General features: G+C 41.9%; 1 protein-coding gene across 19 annotated transcripts in view; it reads left to right on the top strand.

Moving 5' to 3' along the window:
- LOC141157366 (rap guanine nucleotide exchange factor 2) overlaps positions 1–13,193 on the top strand; it is a 238,778-nt gene that overhangs the window by 203,699 nt on the left and 21,886 nt on the right. For all 19 annotated transcript variants that reach the window (XM_073644607.1, XM_073644521.1, XM_073644550.1 and 16 more), the window contains 5 exons: positions 7,112–7,289; positions 10,084–10,220; positions 11,770–11,928; positions 12,388–12,540; positions 12,644–12,808. In XM_073644607.1, coding sequence (XP_073500708.1) covers positions 7,112–7,289; positions 10,084–10,220; positions 11,770–11,928; positions 12,388–12,540; positions 12,644–12,808 — 792 coding nt within the window. The remainder of the gene's footprint in view (positions 1–7,111; positions 7,290–10,083; positions 10,221–11,769; positions 11,929–12,387; positions 12,541–12,643; positions 12,809–13,193) is intronic.

Genomic DNA, 13,193 nt, shown 5'->3' with positions numbered 1-13,193 from the left:
CAGCAGCGGACACTAGGTGTCCGATACGAACCCCGAACTTTACAGGTCATGTTCGCTCATCTTTACTCAGCATGTGAACAGCAAGTCTGTTTTAAAATCCATACATGGCATGCAGATTTTCTCTGATTTTTGAGAATTTATTACGAATCTTTGACAAATTTGGTGCAGAAAATTTGTAAATGTGAAATGCTCGAAGGCCTCATTCAGATATCCTTTAGTGTGCAGGATGCAATTTTCATTCCTTTTTGTATGTGTGATAGTTTTTACCATCACATTGGCATCTGTTTTTCTCCAAAGGAAAAAAAAATAAGCTTCACGCTTCTTCTACTCACTAAAAAGTAGAAACCAGACCAAACTCTGACTGCATCCGTGTGCTGTCTATTTTTTCCCCACAAACCTTTCGATTTGAATACGTGATTTTGATCTTCAAATAGGTTCAAAATTGGACATTGGCAAATATTAGGACTGTAAAAATAAAACCAGGCGTGAACATGCCCATAGACTATAATGGTTGGTCTATCCATAAAAAACTGAAGTAGAACATGTACATGAAGCAGAAACGTTTGAATGAGCCCTGAATCTCCCTCCAATACACAATAGATAGCATGTGGGAATTGTTCATACGATCGATCAGCCAATCGCTATCCTGACCCCTTCATACACAAAAAAGCTCATCCGAGAGGTCCTGCCACAATCATCTGGCAGCGGCTTCGCTGTATCCTTCTCTCTCCCTGACATCATCTAACAGTTGGTGCTTTTAACATTCTATGAAGCGAGGAGCTAGAGGCAGACACAGACAGTTACAGTTCTCCATAGAACTTTATGAGCACCAACTGTCATCTTTTATCTCCATAGTGGGGAAAGTCCGTTTTCACTGAAGACACCTTTTACTTATGAATTAAGAATTTTGAAAAAAAATATTTTTCTAATAAGACTTTACAATGTTTCTTATCTTCATGTGTATTATAGATTTATGAAAAAAATAAAAAAATAACGGTTACACTTAAATGCATGATGGGGTTGAAATCAAACCTGGCACTTAAAGGGTAGATTTCAGGGCTGGGCAGGACATAAATGAACTTGCTAAAAGCGCATATATGTTGGTTTATTATTTAGTTTTTCTGCAGAGTTCTCATAAGCAAGTGCTGCTCTTCAGTTTATTGTATTGTAATTTATAGGTGAAATTCGCCTGTATAGGTTTAATGTGCTTTTAATAAAGACTGATGATTGGGCTTCTTGGCTCTGGTAATATGCGCCTGAGTTTGCATTAATAGCCATTTAAAGGCTTGCTATGATTAAGGGAGCACAAACATTCAATTACAATGTATTAGGCTTTCCAGATCGTCTCATGCATATTCAGTGCACAAGAACCATGGCGGATTAATGAGAAATATCACTGAGGACTATAGTCGAGGTCCGTCACGCAAAAGACCCCCATTTAGCGAACGCTAATTACAAGGAGAGTCCCCATTTGCCAAATGATATTGGTAATACCTATTAAGTAACCCTGTAAAGATTTTTCCGCTGCCGTCATCTTGTATTAACGTGACCGCAGACGTTAATGGCCGTCATGTGATGGGTGCTTGTTTGGGGGGTGGGGGGGGGAATAACAAAGACGTTTTCTTCATATGTGAATAAATCATGACGCGGCATCTTCAGATGGCTCTCGGCATTGATCTCATAACAGACCTGTTTAAATATTAATTTCCCCTCTGAATTTTGTATGGCCAGCATTTTGCATGGTAAGAACACTCATTAAGAAAGAGACAGACATATTTGGTTAAATGAATGAGACAGACAGATCATTTGCTCAGCTCCTGCAGTCTCCTGTGTGTGTAGAGCTGATGGACGGTTTTGTAGCAGTGTACAATATATCTTTTGATCCTTGCTCTTTTTTTTCCGCCCATCACACTTGATAGTGTGTGCTTTTCTTCGGTAGTTTAGTTGTACAGTGTTTCATTTCATAGATTTAGACTGTGGATGGGAAAACGGCACATGTATTAATAGTATATTATTGGATTTAGGTGCCACAAGTCTCAGCGACTTTCTCCTCTCTGAATCTGCATTTTGGTGGTGTCCGGAGCGACACTTTAAGGGTTCATTTACACATCTGATTTTCGCATATGAGTGCTATCCATGGTTTTCACAGATAGCACTGCTACCTAGGATTTTCAATTGGACTGTGCACTTGTCCAATTTTTTTTTTCATTAATATTTTTATTTTCCTTGGTCTGGAGAAAATATTTTAGACGTGTCCGATTTTGATCCAAGTCAATGGCTCCTTGAAAAAATTAAACCACACTCAAATGACATCAGAGTGCGCTCCTGTTTGTACGGACTGTCAGTGCAGAAGGCCGAGAAACTTTTTTTATTATTTTTTTCCCAAGTACGAGAAAAACAGATGACCCTCTGATCAAACTCTGCTCAGTATAATCGGTCTGTTTTTCTCGTTCATAGAAAAATCTGACGTGTAAATGATCCCAAAGGCTGTGCACACATTGAATCTGAGCTTCTTGTTGAGGTATTACATTAGAGGTTTCTCCACTGTAGACCTCTGATACATGCTAGTGCATCAGCACAGCAGAACACATCATCTTTTGGGCACAATGTTAAAAAATATACTTATCATTTATAAAAAATTTTTATGAAGGATCATTTTTGTGGATGACAGTCTGCCGAGCTTTCCTATACCTTAGAAAAAGGTATATTGATGTATATGTATGAGGCTCCTGTCGTATAATAGTAATCACATTGGATTGGTGGGGGTTTGACCCTTGGCACCCCCCCTTGAACAATTGTTATTAGCCCCAGTAGCCGTCAGATGTAAACGTGGAACAGATCTACAATTTGCGGAGTTGTTCAATGTGTAGTAGTCACTGCAAGGTACTGAAGGTCAGCTGCTTATCGAATGGATCTGAGCTGTGCAGATCTGTTCACTGTCTACAGTGGGCCCCCCCTAGAGCTGCTAGCAGCAGATCGGTGGGAATGGTGAGTGTCGGGCCCCCAGCACTCCAATATTGATGTCCTGTACTGTAGATAAGTCATCGATGTATGACCGGACAACTCCTTCAAAAATAGGACTTAATAAAAATGTAATGATTTATATAAGTGATAGTAAGATGTGTAAATTTCTAAGCATGTTGGCTACTTGTCTACTGAGATTTATCAGTATTGTTTTATCCTGGCACTAGGCATGTAGATTATAGCAGTTGGTGACTGATGCACATATGCCAATCCAACCCTTACATGCCTAACAGGTGGTAAAGGGTTAAGAGAGGTGATCGGCCTCCTACTTCTCCCTTCTAGCCTGAACCTAATAATCATTACCTTTCCTGTGTGGCGAATAGATCATGGCCTGTAAGGGGCAGCTGAGGACAGACCTCATTCTTCTATATTGTAGGCTCAATTTAGCACCCACAAGATGCCGTTTCCTGAATATGATCACATGTTGCCATAAAGCAATTATTTTCTGATGCAGTGTGCTGTTGCAAATGCAGAGAAAAGCCACAAGAGATTTCTGTACATAGAAAGAGATGAGTGATACAAGATGACGGCAAAGAACCGCGCCATCTAGTACAGACTATGGACTTCAACATGGATGTCTTCACCGTCAGACATAGTAACTAGCGTAGCTGTAGGCATCTGCCAGTTGCTGTACAACTAAGAAGAATAGGCCAGTCCAGGAGCCCTTTTCATAGTGGCCCAACTATAGGAATTTTTATCAGTAGATCACAGCCTTAAGGTGAGTCTCAAATGTCAAGTATTTTTGGAGGGGAATTTAGCTACGGCAGGTGCTCCAAATCTCAAGAGCACATTATCTGATCTCTGCAGCATGTTCTGCATCGATATCTGGCCAGCTATGTTTTTTTTTTAACCCTTTCAGCATTGGGCAGGGCTGCAGGTGTGTAATTGGTGGAAGCGTTCGGTCATAGTATCAGGGGTTCATGGGAACTAAACTTTCGTTCGAGTTTATGAAAGTTTCCATTTTCCCACTAGAATGTGGCACATTACATTTCAGTTGTCGTTAGGATTGTTGTCCGGCTTTATGGATAACCGTGATGACCTCTTGGTTGTCGCCCATATATTGGTGTTACATGGAGTATTCTTTGGAGCTGTCAGTAGATTCTGCTTTGTAAGGTTACATATTGTTACATTAGAAATTATCTCTACGTGATAACATGTCCCTTGTGCGTCATCCTCTGGAGGTTTTTCATAATAGTTACTGGTGTAAAAAGTCGACTAGAAGAAAGCTGTTAAAGCTTGGTCAGAGTTGGCCTGCTAACTAGTGTTGATCCACCCACGTAGTGTTCGGGTTCGGTTCATCGAACACCGGGATGTTCGTGGAACTGTTCATCGAACACCTTAGAACACTGTCGAACACCGTTCAAACCAATGGCAGGCGAATAAAAATACATAGAAAACACCTTCAAAGGTGTCCAATAGCTGACAAACTGCTCAGAAGACACTCTCTTTAAAAAAGCCGGCCGGCAATTCATCATCGGTACCCGACAATTTAGAACAGAAAGAATAGAGCATCACACATAGATTAGATAGATAGAAACATGTCAGTCACATATATATGAAGTACAATGACAGTGTTGATTACTGTACTTGTCACTTAGTGTTAAAATAAAGGATTTATTAAAAAAAAAATTGGCGTGGGGTTCCCAGTAATTTTAGTCTCTAGCGGAGGTTAAGCAGACGGCTGGGGCAGATGTTTGAAGCCTGGGAAGGGGGTAATACCCACGGAGCTTTTCAGGCTACTAATATCAGCCAACAGCTGAATACCTAGCCTTTACTAGCTATTAAAATGGGGGACCCCCCCCAAAAAAATGACGTGGGGTCCCCCATATTTTAATAGCTAGCAAAGGGTAGGCAGACAGATGGGGGCTGATATTAATAGCCTAGGAAGGGTGCCATGAATATTGGCCCCCTCCCAGGCTAGAAACACCAGCCGCCTCAGAAATGGCGCATCCATAGGATGCGCCAATTCTGGCACTTAGCCTCGCTTTTCCCACTGCCCTGTAGCGGTGGCAGTGGGGTAATAGGGCTGGGGTTGATGTCAGCTTATAATGCCAGCTGACATCAAGCCCAGGTTAGTAATGGAGGGGCGTCTATAAGACACCCCCATTACTAACCCCATAGTCAAAGTTAAAAAAAAAACACAAACTCCCGGAATAAAGTCCTTTAATTGAAATAAACACACAATTCTTTATTGTTCTAAATTAAACCATACTTACCGTCACGCCCATTCTAGCTGAAGCCAACGATCTCCTGCAATAAAAGTAAAATAATAAACCAACATCATCCTCACCTTTCCACGGTTCCCAGGAAGGCTCCAGCTCTGCTACATCGAGATGACAGGCTGGATCGCAGCAGAACGCTGCCATCCAGCTTGCCATGCCGCAGACACTGAGAAGCGCAGGCGTGCTTGCGCTCCTCAGTGTCTGGCTGTGACGGCATCCAGATGAGCCGAGTTCATGTCCATTGAACTTGGCTCACCTCATGCACGTCACTGACAGCATGGGAAAATTCTCCTGCTCTTGCCGTGAGCGCAGGAGAATTCTCTCACTCTCACCGCAAGCGCAGGAGAATTTTCCCACACTGTCAGTGACGTGCATGAGGTGAGCGGAGTTCATTGGACATGAACTCTGCTCATCTGGATGCCATCACAGCCAGACACTGAGGAGCGCAAGCACGCCTGCGCTTCTCAGTGTCTGTGGCATGGCCAGCTGGATGGCAGCTTTCGGCTGCGATCCAGCCTGTCATCTCGATGTAGCAGAGCTGGAGCCTTCCTAGGAACCATGGAAAGGTAAGGATGATGTTGGTTTATTATTTTACTTTTATTGCAGAAGACATTGGCTTCAGCTGGAATGGGCGTGATGGTAAGTATGGTTTAATTTAGAACAATAAAGAATTGTGTGTTTATTTCAATTAAAGGACTTTATTCTGGGTGTTTGTGTTTTTTTGTAACTTTGACTATGGAGTTAGTAATGGGGGTGTCTTATAGACGCCTCTCCATTACTAACCTGGGCTTGATGTCAGCTGGCATTATAAGCTGACCTCAACCCCAGCCCTATTACCCCACTGCCACCGCTACAGGGCAGTGGGAAGAGCGAGGCTAAGTGCCAGAATTGGCGCATACTATGAATGCACCATTTCTGGGGCGGCTGACGGCTGGTGTTTCTAGCCTGGGAGGGGGCCAATATTCATGGCACCCTTCCTGGGCTATTAATATCAGCCCCCAGCTGTCTGCCTAGCCTTTGCTAGCTATTAAAATAGGGGGGACCCCACATCATTTTTTTTTGGGGGGGGGGTCCCCCATTTTAATAGCTAGTAAAGGCTAGGTATTCAGCTGGGGGCTGATATTAGTAGCCTGGGAAGCTCCGTGGGTATTACCCCCTTCCCAGGCTTCAAACATCTGCCCCAGCCGTCTACTTAACCTCCGCTAGAGACTAAAATTACTGGGAATCCTACGCCAATTTTTTTTTTTTTAATAAATCCTTTATTTTAACACTAAATGACAAGTACAGTAATCAACACTATCACTGTACTTATTATATATGTGACTGACCTGTTTCTATCTATCTAATCTATGTGTGATACTCTATTCTTTCTGTTATAAATTGTCGGGTACCGGTGTATGCCGCTGCTGAATTGCCGGCTTTTCATGTTTCACTGTGAGCACAGTTCCCATCGATTTGGGCAATCACTCTAATGCCACAACCACCATGGCTGTGGCATTACAGTGAGTGGCAGACAATCCCTGCATGATGTGAAAAAATCCAGTTACTCTTTTGGTGCACGAACAGTTATTGAACATAACCTCGAACAGCCAAATTTTTTGCAAATCGTTCGCGTTCGTCGAACGACTCGAACACCGCCCAAAACAGCTCGAATTTGAGATTGGCGAACAGTTCTAGTCGAACACCGCTCATCTCTACTGCTAACACTAAACACTGCACATGGGATGTGTATGAAAATAATTCCCATATGTGTTACACTTTTATCATCTGCGAGCTTCAGACACCACATATGATGTGCGGTAGTTGCCTACAATCACAGTGATGAAGCTTTTAGTGATGCCTTTTTCTTTGTTTTTTTTAATCAGGCCACAGAAAGTGAGCCCGGAGATATGGACCTGAGTGGGCTACCAGAGACTGCTGTGGACTCTGAAGATGATGACGATGAAGAGGACATTGAGAGAGCATCCGACCCTCTAATGAGCCGAGACATCGTAAGAGACTGCTTGGAGAAGGATCCCATTGACCGAACGGATGATGACATTGGTAAGCCTTGTTACAGGCCATCATAGATGTCCCACCTTAAGGCTCCAATACACATTAGATAAATGTCGTCTGAATTTGCTGATATCGATTAGTTAAGACCACGGTATAATGTGTATGGGGGTGCTGGCCGGCTGATGATCAGGAGAGATGTTGATCACTCATGTCCGATTTTAGACTGCTGATCGCATTGTTCTCCCTGAGATAAGCCGCCAGCAGAGGTGTCAGTCAGTGGCGTTTTATCATAGAGCGTGCAGGAGCGCTTAACTAAGCGATTGTTTGTGTATGCGAGAGTCTGCTGAAAGGCTGTTGGCCGAACGATTGGCCCGAAGCATTGTTTGGCTGACAGCCATCTGATTTGTATAGCCAGCCTTACACATGCCTCCGATAAAGGTCCGGAACTGATAATCAATCACCAGAGCAACTAATACTAACGAGAAACCCTCCTCCATATGTACACAGACTGTACCAGGCATATCCCTTCTAATCTGTCCATGTCCTGGTGATGAGTAATAATTCCTGGTTTATCTGTGTCGTCCAGTATTTCCTTGGACTCACTGTGTAAGGATCTTGTCACTGTACATTATTTTCTGTACATGGCTCTACTAAAGATGATAAAATTACATTACAGAAGCCATTATAGATTTGCCATTAGTCCTTACTCTTTCAGCTGCACCCTCCAAGTTTGCAAACATGCTTTGGCTTTTCTAAAGCAAAAATTGACTTTTAGATTATGTGCACACTGGCACCTGGAAAGTCTGCTGTGAATCTCTTCATGAAATCACATCCTCATGTTTCAGAGAAAAATCCGCAATGTAAACTGACCGGTACTACAGATTTTGAGTCTGCGGTGTGTCCGTTTACACTGCAGATTTTAGGTTCCTTATTTCATAGGGCGAAATGTGCGGCCAAACTGCAGCAGCTCCACGATAAAATCTCCGCCATAGAATGGGTATGTTCCCTCGGAACCTAATGTAAACCACTACTTCTTATTCATTCATAAGCAGTACTGGTGATATTATATATTATACTCCAGTATAATAAGCCAAAGCTGATATCTCCCACCAGGACTTCAGCTGTATAGGATATTTTCCTCTAAAATAAACACTTTTTCTATTTACTTTTTATGTAGACTATATTCTCAGCTACTAGACATATACAGGGAGTACACCCAGTCATGTGACAGCTCCTTTAGGGGTTGGAAGATATTATAAAATAGTCAATTGATCAAGCTGCCTTATGGGACATAACTAACGTAACCCCTTCCTGACATGTGACGTACAGGTCCCCATGTATGATGCCAGCTCAGAAGCTGAGCCTCCTTTGTACCCGGCCTATGATGTCTGCGTAACCTCGTCAGTATCTGCTCCTAGCACCAGTGAGTGGAGCTGAGGTCTGCTTGCTGCTGTTAAATCTTGCATTCATGTCAATCTCTTGACAGCGACATTTAAAACGCATGATCCCAGGGGGCACATCGTTCCATCCTTCTATCTGCCCCCTCCTGAGTGATTACAGAATGGCAGTGGCTTGCTATGGCCTCTAGGAGCCAACTATGTGCTCTTGTGAAGGCTGGCCTGTGACTAGCCTTCATCAGAAATTGTGATTTTTATTATTTACTGCCTAAACAAAAAAAAAAGAAATGAAAGTAAAAAAAAAAATAAACGTGATATTGCTGTATCCATAAAAGTCCAATCTATCAAAATATAAAATCAATTTGGTCAGTGAACGACGGAGAGAAAAAAAAGATCTAAATTACATCACTTGAAGTTTTTCGGTTGCCGCACCTACGCCAAAAAGATGCAATATTAAACATCATATCTACCCCAAAATGGTGTCAAAAACTATATCGCTATAATTGTACAGAACTGGAGAATCATGCTGCAAGGTAATTTTTTTTCAGCCCAGTGAACGCCATGAACACAAATCCAAAAAAAATTGCATTTTCTTTCTTATGTGATTTCATTGCACTTGGATTTTTTTTCCAGTGCAGTGAATGGTAAAATTGATGGTGTCATCCAAAACTACAATTTGTCCTACAAAAACAAGTCCCCTTACCGCTATGTGGATGGAAAAATAATAAAGTTATGGCTCTTAGAAGAAAGGGCGGAAAAAACGAAGCTGAAAAAACAAATCTTGTCCCGTCGAGATGTGGTTGGTTGTAAAAGGGTTGTCCGGGCTTATGGTATTGAAGACTTGTCCTTGGGATAGGTCATCAATATCAGATTGGTAGAGGTCCATCTACTGGCACCCCCTCTGTTTTGTCTCAGATGGTCGGTGGATATAAACAGGACACAGAGAAGGAGCTGCTGCGTTCTGTACACTGCTTAGTGGCCTTTGCAGCCCGGCCCCTAGTGAATCGGAGCGCCACATGCCCAGTGCTGAGTGACGGACCTCACTCCAACTTTCATCTCTGACAATATAGTAATATCCTGGTGGCTATCACTTTGCACGTGGTGGTAGACATTTGCAACCCTCATGTTTCTTACTCTGTTGGTGGCAACATAGAGTTCATGGCAGGTTTCACATTTTTATCCTTCAGTCTGATTAGTGGCCTTTATTATCAAAAGCTCATTAATATAATGTCTTTACTCTGTACATTCTGTACATTTTCAGCTAGTATTCAGAAGTATGACCTCTGCATATCGATTATTTGTAGAAGTGTTATTGATATTATTGTATATGTTTGTACATGCGTTCCCAATCTAGTATTAGATAGTCTTTTCTTGTTGTCATTTGTTTTATTTTCCTTTTTTTCTTATCGATTAATATATTATTTTCCCCTTTGTCTGTTCTCCAGAGCAACTCCTGGAGTTCATGCACCAGCTGCCAGCTTTTGCCAACATGACCATGTCTGTCAGGCGTGAACTGTGCGCCGTCATGGTGTTCGCTGTGGTGGAGCGGGCAGGGACTGTCGTCCTAAATGATGGAGAGGAGGTTAGACATTTTTTTTATCATTTTTCATGTCACCAATGAACATATTATAAGAAGCTTATACATCCGTGGTGATTGTGAGTTCTGCTGTAGATGTGTGGTGATCAACTTGAAAGATGGTGACTCTGGTTTCTGTGCTCCATCTTAGTCAGGAGCTCAATTATTATGTAATATACACCATTTACAAAATACAAGTAAAATCTATTATCTGACATCACTAATAATTATGTGTAGTTATGTCTGTATCTGACCCTCTCTAATAAATTTCAATATTAGTTATGTCTGTATCCCACCTTTCTTATAACTATCGGCAGCGGTAATGTCTGTATCTGACCTGTCTAATAAATATTGGTATCTGGGAAGTCTGTATCCAACCCTCTCTAATTAATAAATATCGATATTGGCTGTCTGTGTCTGACCTATCTAATAAATGTTGGTTATGTCTTTATCCGACCTTCGATAATGCGTATCGGTTATGTCTGTATCCGACCCTCTATAATAACTATCGGTTATGTCTGTATCCGACCCTCTATAATAACTATCGGTTATGTCTGTATCCGACCCTCTATAATAACTATCGGTTATGTCTGTATCCGACCCTCTATAATAACTATCGGTTATGTCTGTATCCGACCCTCTATAATAACTATCGGTTATGTCTGTATCCGACCCTCTATAATAACTATCGGTTAGGTCTGTATCCGACCCTCTATAATAACTATCGGTTAGGTCTGTATCCGACCCTCTATAATAACTATCGGTTATGTCTGTATCCGACCCTCTATAATAACGATTGGTTATGTCTGTATCCGACCCTCTATAATAACGATTGGTTATGTCTGTATCCGACCCTCTATAATAACTATTGGTTAGGTCTGTATCCGACCCTCTATAATAACTATCGGTTATGTCTGTATCCGACCCTCTATAATAACTATCGGTTATGTCTGTATCCGACCCTCTATAATAACGATTGGTTATGTCTGTATCCGACCCTCTATAATAACTATCGGTTATGTCTGTATCCGACCCTCTATAATAACTATCGGTTATGTCTGTATCCGACCCTCTATAATAACTATCGGTTATGTCTGTATCCGACCCTCTATAATAACGATTGGTTATGTCTGTATCCGACCCTCTATAATAACGATTGGTTATGTCTGTATCCGACCCTCTATAATAACGATCGGTTATGTCTGTATCCGACCCTCTATAATAACTATCGGTTATGTCTGTATCCGACCCTCTATAATAACGATTGGTTATGTCTGTATCCGACCCTCTATAATAACGATCGGTTATGTCTGTATCCGACCCTCTATAATAACTATCGGTTATGTCTGTATCCGACCCTCTATAATAACTATCAGTTATGTCTTTATCCTACTTTCTATAATAAATATCCATATCACTTCTGTCTTGTTCACTGTGGTTGATATCATAGGCTTGTAAATGTGAAATACCTGGAGACTATCACCTCCATGTGTAAACATGGTCATCAGGGTTTTAATACCAATTAATTTAATTTCCTCTCTTTCTGGCTTTCTAGCTCGATTCCTGGTCAGTCATTTTAAATGGCTCAGTGGAAGTGACATATCCTGACGGGAGAACAGAAATACTTTGCATGGGAAACAGCTTTGGCGTGTCTCCAACCATGGAGAAGGAATACATGAAGGGAGTGATGAGAACCAAAGTGGATGATTGCCAGGTGTGTAGGTGAAGATGTCAGCCAGGCTGCAGTGTGTCGCTCTTCTCCTGACAGTCGGGTCCTTTATGTGACATTGAAGGGAATATCCTGCGTGTAATAATCTGCTGCAGCTAAAATGTTTCACATGACAGATATTCCGTGTTTTAGCCAAAATTTGGAGCTGTTTCTACCATTGAAAAGGCCCTTTCTTATTATGACAGTTCTTTTTTCCTAAGCTCATCACATCGTGTGTCAGGGCTTCTCTGCTCTTTTACGAACTCCCATAGAAGTGAGTTTAGAGAATTATACATGCGTGGTCACCTCACCATTCGCAGTGGCACTAGACCAGGCCTGTCCTGAGAAAGATGCTGGTGCCACCTCATCAGACGTTTCTAGCACATGCTGTGGACACAGGGCATATAAATAGAATATATCTTACATTTCTTCTATTCTTTATATTAATCACTGCCTTCTTTCCAGTTTGTTTGCATAGCTCAGCAAGACTATTGCCGGATTCTGAACCAGGTGGAGAAGAACATGCAAAAAGTGGAGGAGGAAGGTGAGATAGTGATGGTGAAAGAGCACAGAGAGCTAGATCGTACTGGCACCAGGAAAGGCCACATCGTCATCAAGGTGAGTGACGGAGAAGCTGCACTTGCAGCACATATCTTTTGGTTCCCAGATACGTGTTTTGTGTTGCTTACTATCTTCTATATGTTTGATCGTCTTTCTGTAGGGGACTGCGGAGCGGCTAACTATGCATCTCGTAGAAGAACATTCTGTGGTGGACCCCACATACATAGAAGATTTCCTCCTCACCTACAGAACATTTTTGTCAAGTCCCATGGAAGTTGGGAAGAAGTTGTTGGAGTGGTTTAATGACTCTAGCCTTAGGGACAAGGTTAGAAAAAATGTTATAATTGTGAGATATGTAAAAAAGGCTGCATACTGCTACTTTACTGGAGTGTGCAAATACCCTCATACTGCTTAAGGCGAATCTCCATTTGCTAGAATCTAAAGTGGGTGCTGATTAATTTCTTTATTTTTAGAGCAGTCGGAGCCCGGCTTTACTGATATAGAGCTGTAAGTTACAGAAAGGCCAAACTGAATGGAGCTGGAGCCACCACTACAGGGAGCTCACTACGTACTGTATTGTTAAAGGGATATTCCGATCTCCAAGATCCTATCCCAACATGAAGTAGGTGTAATGATAGTAATATTAGCAAGTACCTCCAATTAGAAATGTATAGTTCTTCTGATTCACTGTGTCGCTTACCCCATGTGCT

Source organism: Phyllobates terribilis, unplaced genomic scaffold, assembly GCF_046119375.1.
Source record: "Phyllobates terribilis strain yellow unplaced genomic scaffold, ASM4611937v1 Scaffold_1__5_contigs__length_1240528914, whole genome shotgun sequence".
NCBI classification, from domain to species: Eukaryota; Metazoa; Chordata; class Amphibia; order Anura; family Dendrobatidae; genus Phyllobates; species Phyllobates terribilis.
This window is presented reverse-complemented; position numbering and strand designations above follow the sequence as displayed.